The sequence below is a fragment of the Ictidomys tridecemlineatus genome, chromosome 15 (genome assembly GCF_052094955.1).
Source record: "Ictidomys tridecemlineatus isolate mIctTri1 chromosome 15, mIctTri1.hap1, whole genome shotgun sequence".
In the NCBI taxonomy this organism is placed as follows: Eukaryota; Metazoa; Chordata; class Mammalia; order Rodentia; family Sciuridae; genus Ictidomys; species Ictidomys tridecemlineatus.
In genome coordinates this window covers 58,315,653-58,333,165 of record NC_135491.1, presented here as the reverse complement: position 1 = coordinate 58,333,165, position 17,513 = coordinate 58,315,653, and the positions used below count along the sequence as shown (strand labels likewise).

At 60.7% G+C, this 17,513-nt stretch overlaps 1 protein-coding gene across 1 annotated transcript; it reads right to left on the bottom strand.

The window, feature by feature from the left end:
* Positions 1 to 432: 432 nt before the first annotated feature.
* Positions 433 to 17,447, bottom strand: Irf8 (interferon regulatory factor 8). The gene is made up of 9 exons (XM_078032784.1): positions 17,337 to 17,447; positions 14,517 to 14,691; positions 9,704 to 9,887; positions 7,619 to 7,707; positions 6,785 to 6,890; positions 5,784 to 5,831; positions 3,480 to 3,857; positions 2,773 to 2,888; positions 433 to 2,360 (listed from the first exon to the last, which is right to left on the bottom strand). The coding sequence occupies exons 2-9, from the start codon at positions 14,688 to 14,690 to the stop codon at positions 2,184 to 2,186; spliced, it is 1,272 nt and encodes a 423-aa protein (XP_077888910.1). The 5' UTR covers position 14,691; positions 17,337 to 17,447; the 3' UTR covers positions 433 to 2,183.
* Between the last annotated feature and the right edge of the window lie 66 nt (positions 17,448 to 17,513).

The following is a 17,513-nucleotide window of genomic DNA, read 5'->3' as shown; positions in this document are numbered from 1 at the left end:
TTCCCCAGGACACAAGTGGTCAGGGCCAGCCAACACCTGGGCCTCAGTTTCCTCATCTGTAAGCTGAGGACGATAGGCCCAGTCTGACGGGATCCATACGAGAGCAGAAAGAATCCATGTCCCCTGCAGCGGGACACCCCACCAGGGCCGGCCGGCACCCGGGCCCACCTCCAGGGGAGAGTTTGATGCCAGGTTGCTCGATGGGAATGACCAGAATCCATCTCCATGGTGGCCAGCCTGGGTCCTTCATGTCCCACTGTACCCAGGGCCCAGCAGTGACCCACGGTGGCCAACCCAACGAGGAGAGCCCTCTGGCAAATCATTTCCTTCAAATCCAGGCCTAGTATTGTTTCAAGATTCCCCCTTTAAAGAGCCTAGAAACCTGGTGAAAACCATGAAATATTGGATAACAAAAGGGAAGGACACATCAGCTTTCTAGAAGAGCCTTTATTTGAATAGTAAGATCCATACACTTTTCCAACGGCTACAAAAATAAATATTCGCTCAGCACGTTCAGGAAGGGGCGCCCGGTCCCTGAGCTGCAGGTCAGGGTCCCTGGTGACCTTACAACACCTAAGCAATCGGGTCCAGTGGCCTGAAGACCACAATGCTCCCAGTATTGCCCAAATGAAAAAGCCACCACCACGGGCACTTTCCAATGTCCCCAAGTGTATTCACATGCCACCAAAGGCCCTGTGGCCTCTGGGCCGTACCCCTGCATCCCCTCTGCAGCAGTGGCAATGAGAAGCACCTGGCACTCCTGGCCCCTCAGATGCCGGAGGCCTCCAGGTGGGCTGCACCCAGCTCCCAAGGACCGCCAGGTCAGGCCATCTCTGAGGTCCTGGGCACACCTGCTGGGGAGCCAGGTGGGGTGTCAGGAGGGGGACGAGGTCAGCATGCAGTCAGCCCCTGCCTGTGCTGGCTCACTCCAGCAGGACGCAGGCCCGGTGTGGTCCCCAATCTCCTGGACTCACCTTGGCCAGCACAGGTGTAATACAGGGGGACAGATGGACCAGAGGAACCCCGATTAACAAAACAGCAAAATTTTAGGAAACACATTCAAGTACTCTTTAATCAAGCAGATTTCAAAAGCAATTTCAAAATGGTTTGGAAAGACATCAGATCTCAAAAGATGACCAGGCCGAGCCCCGGCCTCTAAGCCAGCACTGAGGCTCCTGCAGCTGGCTTCTGAGCGGCCTCTCGGTTCTGACCAACTTGGCACAGGAAATGCATCCTATTTGCTAGTAAGTAGGGTCCATTCTCCTAGTGCCAGCACAAGGTCATCTGTTGGCCACTGCCGCACACCTCTGCTGGAGAGGGGCGCTGGGGTGCAGACTGGAGCCACCTGGAGCCCGGGGCAGTGGGCAGCAGGGGTGGGGAGCAAACCCTGCCAGTCCAGCTCTGACCCTATCCCCATGTGGCCTTTAAACCATGGCTTACAGCTGCCCGCTGCAAAGAAAAAGACTTAAGAGCCGCTCTCATGTGAAATCAGACATCTTTTCATTGTCAGATTTCAATTTTTTTTAAAGGTCAAGACCATTTAGAAAGAACAAAAGACAGAGGTACATGGGATGATTTAATTACAGAGACAAAAAATAAATCTAGTTGTCAGCTTCCTGGCAATAAATCCCCAAAGGACACATTTGAAACAGGCCCACCTGCGCACCTGCACTCCCAGGTGCACCCCACCCCCTCCCACGGGCCACAGCGGCCCCCTCCCCAGAGGGAAGATGGCTCTAACTATCGTGAAATCTTACTAAAGAGCTCACAGGTAAAACGCCACTGTGCGTGGCATCAGGCATCTGAAGTCACAACTCTGCATCCTAACGGGACAGAAAGAGCCTCCTCCTCGCCAGCCGACCCTCAGCTCAGGCTTGTCACACAGAGCAGCACACGCGCAGGGCTGGCGAGTCTTTGCAGACATCCATTAACCCAAAACGCAAAAGAATCTTAGCGATTACTGAGTATTAAAGAAAAATGCAGAAAATTACATTTTTTAATCAAAGGCCACGTTACAGCAGCCAGACCTTCCTGGGTTCCTGTCACTTGCGCCTTGGCCCAACTCTGGCCCAACGTGCACACCTCGGAGGCACCCACACAGGTCCAGGACGCCGACGGCACCCGAGGGCCCACAGTCCCCAGAGGCACCAGCGCAAGCATGTGGGGGCCCAGGAGGACGCTGCTCAGACGGTGATCTGCTGGTTTTCTCGGAAAAAGGGTCTCTGGTGTGAGGCACAGACATCGGGAAACATCCGGAAGGCCTGGTCGGGCGGGGGGTCCTCGGGGGCCTGCAGCAGGGAGCCCGCACCGCAGCTCTTCCCCACCTCCTCCATCAGCTGCCGCACGTACAGCTGCTCGATCTAGAGGGTCAGAGACGGGTGGGAAGAGCGGGGCCTGCACCCACCCCAGTCCAAACCCGTCACTGCAGAACCCCACCTGAGCCCCACAGGCGTGGACCGAGCAGGTGGCGCTCAGCAGCCTGGTGCACGCTGCCCACACTGGCCCGAGCCAGTGCCCAGCACTCCACTCAGCTCCGCCCCTTTGACCAGGCTGGATGAGACCTACAAAGTCCTGACCCGCCACTCGGACCACCAGGAAACCAACAGGTGCAAACTTTCTGAACAGGCTTTGGTTTTTACAAAACCAACCAAATAGGACAGAAAGAAACACACTCCCAGACCTGAGAAGAGGCTCAGAGGTGGCAAGACTCCCCACAGGGGCCTGCCTCTGCACCAGGAGGCCTGGGCACGAGGCCAGGGGTAGCCCTCTTACCTGCACAAGAATGAGCTTGGAGCGCAGGGGAACCATGTCTGGGAACTCCTCCCCGAAGCACAGCACCACCCTGCTCTCCGGGAGGCGGCTCTGGCTGTTGTAGAACTGCTGCAGCTCTGAGGGGGGAGGGGCTGGTGAGGCGGCCATCGCTCCTCCTGCCTGCCTCCCCCCACCCCAAAGAGGGACCCAGAGTCTGGCCACTCCCCGTGCTGATGGTCTCCACACCTGGGCTCCGATGCCAGTGCAGAGAGCTCACTGCACACTGCGCCCCCTCTCTAGACACCGGGAGGGCTCCCGTTCCTCCCTAGCCCTGTGGGGCCTAAGTGGACAACCTCCACCCGAGGACACCCAGGGGCTATGTGGTCCGCCTGGTGGCCCTCAGTCAGCCCAAAGGCCCTGGAGGCACAGGTGTCACCCAAGTGCTCAGCACATCTATAAACACGCACACGCCTCCCCAGGGACCTCGCTAGGACGCAGGCACTGGGCCGGGGGACAGTCTGTGGGCAACCGCAAAATGGAGTGTCCCAGAGGAAGGGGCTGACCCACCCCTGCTCTGCCCCGGGGATGCTGGGGCCCAGACAGGTCCCAGATGCTTGGGGGAGGCACACAGGTGGTGCACCACCTGCCCGGGGACCCTCCCCCCTGCAGTGGGCCATGGGAAGGAGGCAGGTCCCCCAGGTGGGGTGGCAGAGGGACTGGGCACAGACCTCGGAAGAACTGGCTGGTGTCGAAGACCTGGACCACGGCCTCGCGCTCCAGCTTGTTGGGCCGGCCCTTGCTCACCACGGCGTTGCCGCTGCAGAACACGCGGCCCTGGCACAGCCGCCTGGCGAACACGCCCTGCCGGCTGCTGTGCAGCAGCACGCCTCGCTCCAGGTGCCCGAACAGCTTGCGCGTCACCTGCCTCTGCCGCTCGCTGGGGATGGTGTCGGCGGGCGGGAAGCACACCAGCTGCAGGCCCTCGGGGCCGAAGGCCTTGGGTCCCGGCTGGCCCAGGGCCAGGCGGCAGCCCTCGGGGCAGGTGGTGGTGGTCTGGCCCACCAGCTTGCCGCCATAGTAGAAGCTGATCACCATCTGGGAGAAGGCTGTGAGGACGGGGCCATCAGGGCTGGTGTGCGAGACCTCCGACCTGGGAAGGTCCCACACCCCTCCACAAGTGACATTTTCATGAGCATAAGTGAAGGCGTGGGACACCAAGGAGCAACAACTGCCACAGCAAGACCCCCCAGCGAGGCCAGAGCGGCGCTGGGGCGGGCATGGGGCGGGCGTGGGGCGGGGCCTGCCCGTCGGTACCCGTCAGCTCCCGGGGCAGTGCTGCCTCTGGAGCTGCTGCCCAGGCCTGAGGCAGACATGAAGTCAGGACTCAGGGACGTCACCTGTGTCCCACAGGTCACAGCCCCCGGGGGATCTCTGGACTCAGACTGAGAGCCCCGCAGAACCCCTCACCAGGCCTGTCCTCAGGAGGACCTGGAACCTGAGGTGGCCGACTTCTGGGGGCTGTGGAATCCGCAGCCCAAGGCGCGGAGCTGCTCTGCCCACTCCTCTACCTGACGTTGGAGAACCGAGGCCCAGGTGGGCTCACCTAGAGGGAGCGGCAGTACCAGCCCCCGGACCCCTCCAGCCTCCCCCTGGCCAGGCGTCCATCGCCTTTGCCACCCGACAGCTCAGCACGCTCCACCCCCTTCCCCCTGGAACAATTTCTTAACATGGCTCCAAATGAAAGAGTGCCAAAGAGACTGTCACCATGGTGGCACTTTGCCCTGTCATCTCCGGGGCCTCATCTCGGGGTCAGGGCCTCAGCTGTGTGAATGGGCAGCTGCACTAGGCTCAGCAGCGTGCCCAAGGCACCCAGGCAGGACGGCTCTGCCGAACAGGAGGCCCACAGGGACCCACGGGGGAGCCACTCTTGCTGGGGAGGCCGGGGGACAGCTAGGGCACCGCCCACCACCGAGCACCCTCAGGGCCTGGGCTCCCCTCGGCCAGTCTCTCCCTCGCCAATGTCCTTCCCAGTCCTACAAGGTGGGAAGCGGGCACCCCTCAGCTGAGCTGCAGAGAGGGCTGTGTGAACCCAGCGGCTGGAGCGTGAGGAGTCCCTTAGCGCACGGCCAGCCGTGTGTGTCCCCCTGCTGGGAGCCAGCAGCCTCGCCCCTCATTCAGAGGCTACAGCTCTGACCCTGCTGTCCAGAGGCACGGGTCAGCAGCCCCCCAGACCACGGCCCAGCGCCAGGCAGGACACAGCTCAGCCTGGTGAGCTGGAACCTCTCGTGAGCACAGCACTGCCCACGTAGGAGGCCCCGAGCCAGGCCAGCCAGACGCTGCGTGAGCCCGAGGCCAGCGTCCCTCTGTGAAGCCGGGTCACAGGCCCCCGTGCCCACGGGCAGCACAGGCACAAGCTCGGCACCCAGCGGTGCCACTTCCTGGCAATTCCAGCTGAGCCCCCGCCTCTGCCACCAGGAAGGCCTGGGCACACTCCTCTTTAGTCCCCAACCCGGTGCTCTGGGCCCCCTGAAGGCCAGGCACTGGCTTCCCCCAGAGCTGTCCTCTGCTGCCCAGGAGGTGCAGTCTGTGAGCCTCAGTTCCCAGGGCCGCTCACTCCAGGTACCAGTCGGGGGGGGGGGGTCAGGGACGGGGCAGCCGGGCACACTCCTGATCTACCTGGGGGCCGCACGCAGCCTGGGCCCTGAGCCTGGGAGATGGGAAATAACTGCACCCACCCAGCAGCGGTAGGAGAAGGAAGGCAGGAGACGGAGCCTCAGGCTGACCCCACTGCCTGGCACTGGTCAGTGACACGCCACCAGGGTCACTGTGGTCACCGTGGTCACCACCGTAACCGTTTCTCCTCTCGCTGTGAACATGAGTGTGGGGAAAGGAAGCGGCGGCAGCAGCGGTGGCACCACCACCAGTCTCCACCCGAGTCCCAGAAACAGAGCGGCAGGGTCCCAGCCCCAGCCCCCAGGGTCACAAAGCCTGTCCCAGCAGTGCCCACGCCCAGTCCCCAGAACACCCCCTACCTGAGTGGTGCGCTTCATAGGCGGTGTACCCGGGCACCAGCGGCAAGCCTGCAGGACACAGGGGCATCAGGCGGGAGGCCACGTGCAGCAGCCCAGGGGCCCTGCCCAGGCTCCTGCGGCACGTGGTTCCCCTCCAGAGCAGGAGTCCCTGCCTCCAAAGTGCAGAACCAGACCTCGGCCAAGCCAGAGCGCGGGGACTTCCTCTGCCACATCAGTGCCCTGCAGGGCCACGTTGCCTTCCCACCTGGGGGGCTGGGCCCGGCAAGTCATTGGACTGCATGCCACCCCCCAGCGCCTCTCAAAGGCGTCCCTGCCACACAGGGGTCTTTCCCAGCCCCAGGCAACACTGCCAGCCACAGCCTGGGGCCCTCCAGGCCTGCCAGGCCACCACCCCCTTCTGGTCTGCTGCTGGTCACAGCAGGGAAGAGGGAGGAGGAAGGCAAGGTGCTCGGGGCGAAAGGCCAGAGCCCAAGCAGCTGAGCAGCACCCGGCACTTCCGCCTGTCGCCAGAGCCAGCGGGAGCAAGAGGCCTCCTGACCCCCGGGAGCCCAGGGCAGGTCCTGCCATCTCCATCTCATTGTACATCCAGGCTCCCACTGGGGGGCTCCCACTGGGGGCTCCTGGCTGTCTTCAGTTCTGCAGGGACCCTTCCTCACCCCCGGAGCAGCAGAGCCAGGAGAGGCCAGGAGGGACCCGGTGGGCTGAGAGCCTGGTCTCCCTCCAGCATCAGGACATTCCAGACCCCCTCCTGCTGCCCCCTGGAAGCGTGGAGGACAGCAGCCATGGACAGGGGACATGGAATGGGACGGCTGGGAGCTGAGGGCACGGCTGGGCTCTGCCCTGGTGGCTGGAGCCAAACCATGCTCTCCACCTCTCAGCCCAGCCACCATGACGGGTCACAGCGGTAGGTACCAAGCGCCCAGCTCCTTGCCCAGCTGGTGCGAGGCTGACCACAAGAACACGGGCACTCAGGTGGCCAGCAGTGCCCGCTCCGTCCTCACCTGTGCTGGGCTGCTGCACCCACCAGTCCGGGAGGAGCTGGCTCCGGCAGGCCTCCGGCGGGGAGGGGCTCCGCTTGATCATCCCCAGGTAATCGTCCACGGGAGGCTGCGGTCAGGTGAGAGGGGACAGCGGCTCACTCACTGAGCCTCCAGCATGGGGCTCCACTGCTCTGAAATGACCAGCTCAAGCACCGCAAAAGCCACGCTGTCACCTTCACCTCGTGAGCTAGAAGCCAACCTTACTTTGCAGCTGGAAAGACCTGGCCTGTGACCCACCAAGCTGGCAGCTAAACCAGGGGCCAAGTCCCAGCCTCCCTGGGCAGGTGACTGTGACACCCCAGATGCACGCCAAGGAATGGTGACCCTGAGCAATCCTGCCAAGGACCCCGCTCCATGGATCTCCTGAAGGCCCTGGGGAGTCCATCACGGTCAGCACGGAACCCGCATTCGTTAGGACTCTGGCACGGCAACCTGCCACCTCCCTCCCTCAGAGGAGCTGCACTGAAACGGGACAGTGCTGAAGGACACAGCTGAGAAGTCCCTCAGTCCACTGCCACAGACCACCCAGAAAGGTACCGGTGACAGGTCAGGGGCCCAGAAAACTCCACCCTCACAGAGTAGGCAGCCCGGGCCCAGCTCAGGAGCAAGGGGACAGGACGCGAGGGGCTGGCCAGTGCAAGAAGGCCGCCGCAGCAGGGCCAGTGAGCCTGCTTCGCCTCCACGGGTGGAGCTGCTGCTGGGGACCAGCCCGAGCCTCTGGCCGATGGGGGAGATGGACGCGTTCCCCTGCCTGCCAGGCTGTAGGCCGCCCCTGTGCCCGGGGCCTCCACCTACCTCCTTGATCACCTCCTCCATCTCCAAGCGGCCACACTCCAGGTCCACAGCGTCGTTCACACAGCCGGGAGCTGCCACGCCCAGCTTGCCTGCGGGACACCAGACCCCGTGAGGTGCCAGGCGGCAGTGCCAGCCTCTCACCGTCACTTTTCCAGTGGAGCCTAAGGAAGTCAGACCCACGGTCCCCGCTGGCCTCAAGGTCTGGGAAAGGTGCAGGCTCGGCATGTCCACAGGAGAAGCTGGCAGGGGGCCATGGACGGACAGGGCCCTTTGCCCTCCTCCTTCCACTGCTGGATCCAAAATGAGCCCCAGACACACTACACCAGGGCCAGACCTCCCGGCCGCGGGCTTCACTGACCAGCTGGGGCATGGGGAAAGCCTCGATTTCCTGGCAAAACGTGCAGATGGCAGGAAATCTCCTCAGGCCTTCCCACCACACAGGCCACCCCAAGACCCAGCGGCACCGCTGGACCAGCCTCACTCCTCGAGAGCCTGCAGTGCCCAGCATTTCCAGCGAGTGCCAGAGACCAGCCTCGGGGCCTCCATCTCAGGCCCCCTCCCCAGTCAGAATCACCTCGAGTCCACAGGAGAGGGACAACCACAGCCAACACAGGTGGCCGGCCGCACTCCCACCGCCGTTTCCTCCCGACTCAACAGACTCCAGCACTCACTTAGGAGCTGCTGGTGGGAGGGGCGGGGGCCCAGTGCAGCCTGCACATCCCTGAGGGGCAGCGGTGGGCCCCTTCACCTATGCCATCGCAGCGACTCTGTCCCCAGTTCTCCTCCAACATCCACACTTGCAAGCAACCCACCCCGTGCTGTGAACAGGCCAGGCACCTGCCTGCTCACGCGTGGCCTGGGGAGAGGCAAGAGAAACTTCCCTCTTGCTTCGAATCCCATGAGATTCTACAGTGATGAAAATTATCCAAAGCAGGGAAATAAGGCAGAACCAAGACCAGGGGGCCCTTCCAGTCCCCAGCCCCAGCTAGCCCTGGGGGCCCGCAGATGCTCCAGGGAGGCCACGGCATGGGACCTGCCACCCTCAGGGATCAGAGCTCAGCTGCAAGAGATTAGGCACAGGGGACCCGAAGGAAAGCTGACCCAGGCCGCAGAGTCCGACTCTCAGGCCCCACCCAGGCTCGGCTCCCCAGCCGCCTCTGAGCCAGCACCCAGAACAAACCGCAGCTCCAGCTCCAGTGACGTCCCAGCGCAGCGCCCTCCCTCCTTAATGAGTTCAGACAGAGTTTCTATCATGTCAGATTTCAACTCTTTCTTAAAATCATCCCACAGTGGGATAAAACTGATGCCTTCCAGGGCTCCAGGCATTACTGGGCTGCCAAAAAACTTTGAAGGACATCGCGACCGGAGTGCTACCTGGAGTGGCCAAGAAAAATCGATGTGGGAAAAGAAGGCTTCCGACCAGTGATGGTGACTGGGTGGACCCACAGGGCACAGCGCTGCTGCGCTGCTGCAGAGGCTCTGCAGGCGGGGGAGCGGCTGGGGAGCAGCTGGGGAGCGGCTGGGGAGCAGCCCACAGCGCTCAGGAGGAGGCCCGGGGACTGGGGCAGTGTCCTTGCTGCGCTTTAGCCCTTAGAAAATGCTCTCGGGACTCTGCAGCTGGAAGAGACCTAAGGCGTTATTCCATCCCTGAGTTCCCACTGAGGAAGCCAGCAGGCCACACTCTGAAACTTCCAGAACCTTCCTCCCAGCCCTCACGACCCATCCCTCCCTGTCCACCAGATCTGCCCCTTGCCCTTCCTCAAGTTGCTAGAAAATAAAAGGAGCCCTCCACAGGGACCACTGCAGGGCCAGGTTCCGCCGGGGCTCCCGGGCCATGGTCCCAGGCCATGGTCGAGGCCACAAGCCCATCTCCTCTGCCACCCCACCCCAAGGCTCCTCGCTGGAAGCTGCCACTTGACAGCAAGGACACAGGACGTCAGCAGGGAGTTCAGCATCTACTTGTACAAAGGAGAGAACCACTTCATGTAACTAAAACCATGCCCCCAGCCCAGGCCCCAGGCCGTGCTGTAGACGGGCACCAGGTAGGCAGGGCCCGGAGGCTGGGGACCCACAGCTGATAGTTACATTTTTGCTCTTCCTCTGGGACAATTCGGTAGACTTTGTATGGCTCAGAAATGTCCAGCTGGGAGCGGTCTGTCACTTCCTCAAAATCTGGGCTCTTGTTCAAAGCACAGCGTAACCTTGTCTTCCAAGTGGCTGGTTCAGCTTTGTCCCCTTCCTTAAACTTCCCTTTAAAAACCGCCCAGGCCTGAAGAAAGAAACAGAGACACGTTGATCACAGGGGGGTCCACCAACCGCGACCTCCCTCACCACGCCGGGGCCGGAACACCCCCAAGGACTTCTTGCTGGATCAGTGCTCATCCAACGTCAGCACCCAGAGACCACAGCAGCCCCTCGCGCACTCGCCCGGATGTGAAGAGACCCAGGCAGTGGATCCCCTGGATCACCAGGCTGAGCCAGAACTGGAACTCGGGTGCAAGCTCATCACGCACACCCGGGACAAGCCTTTGGCAAAGTCCCTTCCCTGGACTAAATAAAGGGCCTGGCCAGTGGCTCAAAGAGGAAGTTGCACATGGTTTCATGAGAATGTTAAAAACAAAGACTTTTTTTGTATTTTCAAATGAACCCCTATCTAAAACTTAGCAGAAAAGGGAACATTTGCAAAGTCTAAATGTGGCCACCACTGCCCTGTTCCTTTTAATAGAAACCTTGTTTTGCATTTTTACATGATTCTGCGCCACCCCCCACTGTTGAAATGCAGTGAAATGTTTTCCTCCTGTCGACTGGTTGCCTTTTCTCTCTCTTTCTTATTCCTGTTTTCTGACCTCTCCAAACTCAGGATCTAAACCAGGATCAGAAACTCAAAGCTGGATACTGCAAGTCAAAGCACAGAGTGGAGCGGCATTTAAAAAATAAGACACGCCCAGCACAGTGGCGCAGGCTGTGACCCCAGTGACACAGAGTTATAAAGGAAAAGGGCCAGGCTGCAGCGCAGTGGTGGAGCCTCCTGGGGTGCAATCCCCAGCTCGGCAAAACACACAAACACAGCCTGTGAATGAGCATAGGTCAGAGGGAGCCACCGCAGTGAAGTGACCTCGGGCTCTAACAGAGTCGGTGTGCTCTGACCTTAAAGAAGAAACATGGGAGAAGCCGTCCCTCCCATTTGGGAAAATGCGATTCCAAGAGGAAAGTCACCTCCCCAGGGTACCCCAGTCTAAGACTGGGTGCCGGATCTACTGACTCGGACACAGGGCTCTCCCTGGATGTCTGGGAAATGCAGGTTCCTCGGCCCTGCCACTCAAGAGTCACCTGCAGCAGGTGCCAGTGAAGTCTGGGCTCTGCATCCTCAGCCACCACCCAGGTGGGGGGCACACTTCCAGAGTCCCAGGGAGCCCCTGAGTCACAGCTCCTTCAAAAGAGCCCAGCCCTCTGGAAAGAGAAGAGGGTTGACAATCCAAGGTCAATGCTCGACTCTGTTAATGCCAAAAGAAACTGGAAGAACATTCCTGCAAGTGAGCACAAGTGGCCGCTTCCTCTCTGGCAGACACACACTCCCCTTCGAAATCGTTGCAAAAGTCAGCAGCCTCGGCTCCCGCCTTCCCTCTGCACTGCTGACCACGCACTGACTCCTGTGGTTGCTCCAAGACATGGAAGGGCAGATCAGGTGCTAGCTGCGCGGCTAGTTTTGCTCTTGACCTCAGGGTGTGCCTGCCTGGCACCACGGGCGTTGGTCATGCTCTGGGGGCCGCCCGAGCACTGCCGGACACAGTAGCACCCCTCCCCTGTTGGCAGGCATGGCCAAATGTCCCTTGGGGACTGGCCCCCACTCTGAGAACCATCAGTCGACCCACATTCCAGCTGGCCTTGGATGAGACACGTGGACTACCTGGTTATGGGCAGCCACCGGCAGGCACTGGAGCACAGCACCCCCAGGCAGTGTCTTGCTCAGTCCCCGTCTGGGCTCGCCCTGTGACCAAGGCCAGGGTATGCCACCCATCAACACAAGCCCATGGTCAGCCCACGGTCAGGAAGTGTCCTGGGCTGCCGCCAGCCCTGGGCCTGTCCCACAGCAGGCAGCTGGCCTCTGGGGACCCCTCTGGCCAGCTCTAAAATACCAACTTTGCTGGGTACTCTCAAGACCTCCCAGAGCTAAGGCCAGGCCCAAGCCCAGGAGCCCCTCAGCCTGCCCCCATGGTACACGGCTGTGACCCTGGCACCAGTGTGAAGTCCTCCTCTTCTGCCACTACTGTCTCCTGGTCTCAGCAACAGACTCCTGTATTTCCCTTGAAGGCCCCCAGAATCTGAAGCACCTGCAGCATGGTGCGTGATAATTGATAAGGCGGTGACAACACCTGCTCCGTGGGAGCCCTGTGGGCCACGCCCTCTCCTGACTAGATGGTTATGAAAATGAAAGCACCTTTTAAAAGTAAACCGACTTGAGGATCCTGGTGTACGCGGGGTTGGCACAGCACCTGCTGCATGACTGGCGGCCCACCTGAGGCGGGCACAGGAAGCCAGTGTCAGCTGCTGCCCTCGGGCAAGGTGAGTCCTCCCTGACTTCTCACAGTCCTCTCATTTTTTTCCTTAACCCCTAAGTTTTTGGAAGGTTTTCTTGAAATGAGAGAAACAGGTCTCTGCTGAACAGAAAGCCCAGGACAGCTCTGCACAGCGGGTCTCTCCGCTGACCTCTCCCATCAGGAAGCTCCCTGTGGTCACGGCTGCAGGAGACTGGCTCCCAGGGGACACTGGACAGCAAGCACCTCCACAAAGCCCAGCTCGTCGGGGCTCTGGGTGACCCCTCCCACAGCCTCCGTGCTCGGGTGGGCACCGTGTCCCAGCCTGCCTCATTCCTGCTGAGATTGTGGACTCATTTCAGATTGCCACATCAAGCAACTGCGTAACCAACGGAAACCCTGGGAATCTTGCACACTCTTAACGCTGTTGAAACGGCCGTGGAGAACATTGCATAAGTATAAATCTGGGCTTTATTCATCACTCGTGGGGCACCGGCGGTAGAGGGAGCAGGCTGAGGAGAAGCCTGCATCCCGTCAGCAAGCCCCGGCACCCTGCTCTGCAGCCTCTGCTGCGCTTCACCCCACCACTCTGCAAGCCTCTGCCCTCGGCAAGCCTCCGCCTTGCCCCCCACATGCCCCTGGTCTCAGGTCTGCTTCCAGTCTCTGCCATTCAGCCTTCCCAGCCCTCCCCGCCACCTCCTATGCCATCGGGAGGCCAACAGCAGTGGCCTCCAGTTAAACATTGATCCTGTCCATGGTGGGCCGAAAACAGGGTTCTTGGTGAGCAGGGGGAGACTGCGGCCTCAGGATGTGGGGCTGCAACAGGCACCTAGCAGGGACAGGCCAGGAGTGCCACGAGTGTACTGCAAGGAGCAGGGCAGCCCTCACCACAAAGTGTCAGGTCAAGTGCGCTGGGGACTGTGGCTGCAAGGCCCCTGAACTCCCAACCAGCCCACTGGCACTCGGGTCCTGTTCAGAGTGGACAGTCATTCCCAAGCGAACTTCACCATGATGCCAAAGGCAAGAAGCACCTAAGATCAAAGGGAGAGAAGCCTCCCCACGCGGAGGGGAAAGAAAGCAGGGCTGGCCCTGCACACCCCAGGGTGTCCAGACTTCCTGACCACGTCCTAGACCGGAAGGGATCGAGGGACATGTGGGCAACAGGAGACTCCTGAGGGCAAGCAGAAAACGTTCCCAGGGGCTCGCTTCCCCTGAAGTGTCAGTAACTGGCATCCCCAAGACACCCGCCACCTCTGCAAACACAGCCAGGCCACACCTGTGGGGCTGAAACGCACCTTCGGCCAGCACTGACCTCGGCACGCTCCACTCTGGGTCAAGTGGGAGCTTTGGTCATTTTTATTAATGTGTTTCAGAAAAGAGTCACTTCTGGCTGAGAGTCCAGCAATACGATGGGTCCTGTAGGCCTTGCCCCCCACAAGCCCCTGGTCTCGGGTCTGCTTCCATCCTCTGCCACTCAGCCCTCCCAGCTCCCCCCCACCTCCTATGCCATCCAGAGGCCAACAGTAGTGGCCTGCAACCTGGGCTCAGAGCAGACCCCTGTGGTACACTGTGCACAAGGCCGCAGTCGGGGCTGACCCTGGCCTCGGGCCCCAGACCTCCCGGGGTGGAACCTGGACGCCTGGAGCCTTAGAGATGCCCACAGGTAACTGTGACAACCCTAAGGGAACCCGATGACCTCGGTGGCCTGCCAGTTCCTTCCTCTGTCTGAATCTAAGTGTAACGAGAAGAAACTGCTCCTCTTCCCAGTGGTGTGAGGGGGGTCCAAGACCCCACCACGCAGGAGCTATGAGACCGCCAAGCCACTCTCGGTGAAGCTGCAGAACGACGGTGGACAGGACAGCAGCCTCACACGTGGGCCAGGCCGGAGCAGAAGGGCTCTCCATGGACGCCGGCCGGCGTGCTACCCGTAGCAGTGCTAGAGGGCATGGGGCTGCTCATGCTCCAGGGAGAGACTGTGTCCAGACATCTGCAGCAAGTTCAGGACACCCCTCACGCCCGGCCCCAAGTCAGGACGGATGGCATTTCCCCCTTAGCTGGCCCTACAGCACCAAGCAGAAGACCGGCTTCGAAAGAACCAAGACGGAAACCTCCCCGTCCACCACACCATCCTGGTGGCAGCACAGGGGAAAATATGTTGGTGGGAGGGAGGGGAGAGAGGGACAGAAAGCACCCGTCCCCTCATGGGAAAAGTGCCAGTGACACCACTGACCCCAGATGACTTAACAGGTGTAAAGTCACCCAATGTCTGTTGTTAAAGCACTGGATTAGACTTTGGCAAATCAGAAAGGCAACCCTGGACATCTCCACAGTGACAGGGAAGACGCCCTGCGCGGGGCTTTTACCTTGAAGATGGAGGCGTCCACCTCCTGGTTATAGTCCTGCTTGCCGGCATGCTTCCATGGGATCCGGAACATGTTCTTCTCGTCATTTTCCCAGATCAGTCCTGGATACATGCTGCTGTCGATTTGCTCGATCAGCCACTGTCGCAGTCGCCGGCCACCATTCCTGTCACACATCCTTGGAAATAAAAAAATAAAACATCCTATATCTAATGTCACTTCATTAGTCAGAGCAACCGCAACAAGAGGTTCAGGACAAAGGTGCCCCCCGCCAGGAGAAGACCCAGTGGAACCCAGAGGAAAACCGAGAGCCCCGAGGCGGCAGCTGCCAGATGTTCGCCCACCTGCACCTCTCCCGACCTCAGACAAACGCCGCCACAGGGAACAGGAGCACTTCAGCCCCCAGCCGGGAAGTCCACTTGCCCAGGTGCAGCACCCTCCATGAGCCCCCATCACTCTAAGACCCAGCCACTGCCCGATGCCCAGGGGACAGGTGTTCCCCAGAGGACTGCCCAGCACTCCTGCTGCCGGGAAAAGAGGAAACCCTCCCGGCTCGGCCCTCCAGGGTCCTTTGCCTCACCCGAGTTTGAGATAAGACAGAGCTGGGGTCCGATTCCCCCTGAGTGACCAAGGCATCACCTAACCTGGAGTCTTGGGGGTAGGGGTTCTTGGCACTGCAGTGACACATATGAAGCCCCTGGGGCCCTCAGAGAGCCTCTCAATAACAGATGGGCTACCTTCCTCCCCAGGTGCCTCGCCTAAAGGCACTGTGACCTGGGGAGCTAACTGCAGGACACCAGAGGCATCCTTAGACACTCCTGCCAGAGTTACGAGATGGCTTCCCCAGCGGGACAAGAAAGAGAACACCATGCCCCAGCAACTCATGCAACATTTACCAGAAAGGTGCTGGAAATCCCCTAGGCAGCTGGACAGGCGCCCACCCCCAGAAACAAAACAGCATTTCTATTCCTCCGATTAAAATGTGACCTCTGTGGGCAACAAGTTTGAAGCAATCAGCAGTGAAAAGACATAACATCCCCAGGAACACGGTCATACCCAGAACCGTGCTGGTCCATAAAGCAAAATCAAGGCCAACCACCTTTGCAAGAAGTATGCATTTTGGAAACCCCAGCACCCTGCAGGTGGCTCTGGGGCAGGAAGAGGGGGCAGGTCCCGGGGGGGGGGGGGGGGGGGGAGATCTCTCAAATGCCAATTTTAGCTTTTCCATCCAATAACCCCAGCCACCCACTTGTGGGGAGAAGATATGAATCAGAACCTGGACTCTGATTTGGAAACCTGACCTAGAAAGCTCTTCTCCAATCACCTGCATCTCCATGAGACCCCTTCACCTGAAAAGTGAGGGACGGACCCCAGGCACAGTGGCAGAACCCTAAGGCCACGGTGCTGATAAATAAGAAGGAGTACCCAGGGTACCTAGGGAGAGAAATGAAACACACCCTGAAAACCAAGAAGGCTGCTCATTCTGGGAGCAGGGAAGAGGCCCCCCAGCTGGAGGAATGGACTGCGAGGAGGAACACGGGGGTCAGGACATAAGGGAGGAGTCCGGCTCTGAGAATATGTCAGTTAAAGGAGACATTTCCGCTTGCACCCTCTGAGTAGCCTGAAATCGGGAAGCAAATTCTGTGGGTATGGGCCTTTTTCTAGAAAGAGAGTCAACACTTTTCATCAGGATTTCTAAGGGATGCACTCCACCCCCCCAACAAAAAAAAAGTGTCAGAGGACAGCTGTCTAGGTGATTATAGAAAACTAGAGAGAAGTGGTATTGGGAGGAAAAGTGAATCACAGATTATGAAAGCTGGGAAATACTTCAGAAACCATCCCGTCCAGCCCCCTCTTCACTCAGGAGGAAAGACAGAGGCTGAGAGGGAAGCAGTCACCCCAGCACCCAGCAGACAGGTGCCCAGCAGAAGGCCAGAACTGGCCTCAGCCCCAAAGCGGCTCTGCTCACTCTGCGGAGAAAAGCCAGTCAAGCTGGACACCCCCGCAGGCGGACAGTCCCTTCTAGAAAATCAGGCGATTTCCCTGCAATCGCCTGAGACTCTGGCGGCATTAAGGACCTAGGAGGCTATTGCAATTGCCACCGGAATGATTTCGTGAACTCTAGCAAGTGAATTCCACCAAACACCCAGGCAGGAAAAATAATGAGCCAGTCACATGCTTATAACTTCCTCCTCCCGGCGGCGAGGTGACAATTCCCCACGGCAGGTCCCACCGGGAGCCACCGGCATCCCTGCGCAGCGCGCTGGGCCAGGCTTCCAGGCCCACCCGCTGGACGCCGGGGCAGGGCCAGGTCCCCTCTAGGGACCCCAGGCGCGACTCTGGCCGCCGAATACCCTCGTCCGGGAGACGAAACCGCACCAGGCCACTTCTCTCTCTGGCCCCAAGCTTTCTCAAGTGACCACTCAATCACTCCCGACCCTGTCACGAAGGAACCTGCCGTGCCCCAAACCACAAAAGTGGGACCCATTTTACTAGCTCTTACCTTTGATTAAAAAAAAAAAAAAAGTAGGGGCCAGAGGTTGGGAGGTTTGGGGACAACTTAGGACTCGCCTGCCAAGCCCGTCCTGCGCCCTGGGGCTCGTCCGCACGGAAACGTCCGTGCGACGCGGACGCGGGCGGCGGACGCGGGCGGCGGACACCGCGCGCACGGAGCCCGCACTCTAGGCAGCCCGCCCGCAGGGCCGCACGGGACCCCGCCGCCTGCCCCGGCGGCCCCGCGCGCCGACCCCGGGAAGGGCGAGGTCCGCGCCAGCGCCCGCGTCCCGGGCAGCACGCGCGCCGGCGGCCAGGGACGGCGCCTACCTGCCGCGCCGCGCCGCGCCGCGCCGCGCGTTCCCACGCTCCCGCGCTCGACCTGCCGCGGCTCCGGGCGCCGCGCGGCGGCTTTAAGGGCGGGGCGGGCTCGGGGCGCGGAACGACGCCCGCGGCGGCCAATGGCGGGCGGCAGGGGCGTGGCGCCGCCCCAGCGGCGCGGCCCGC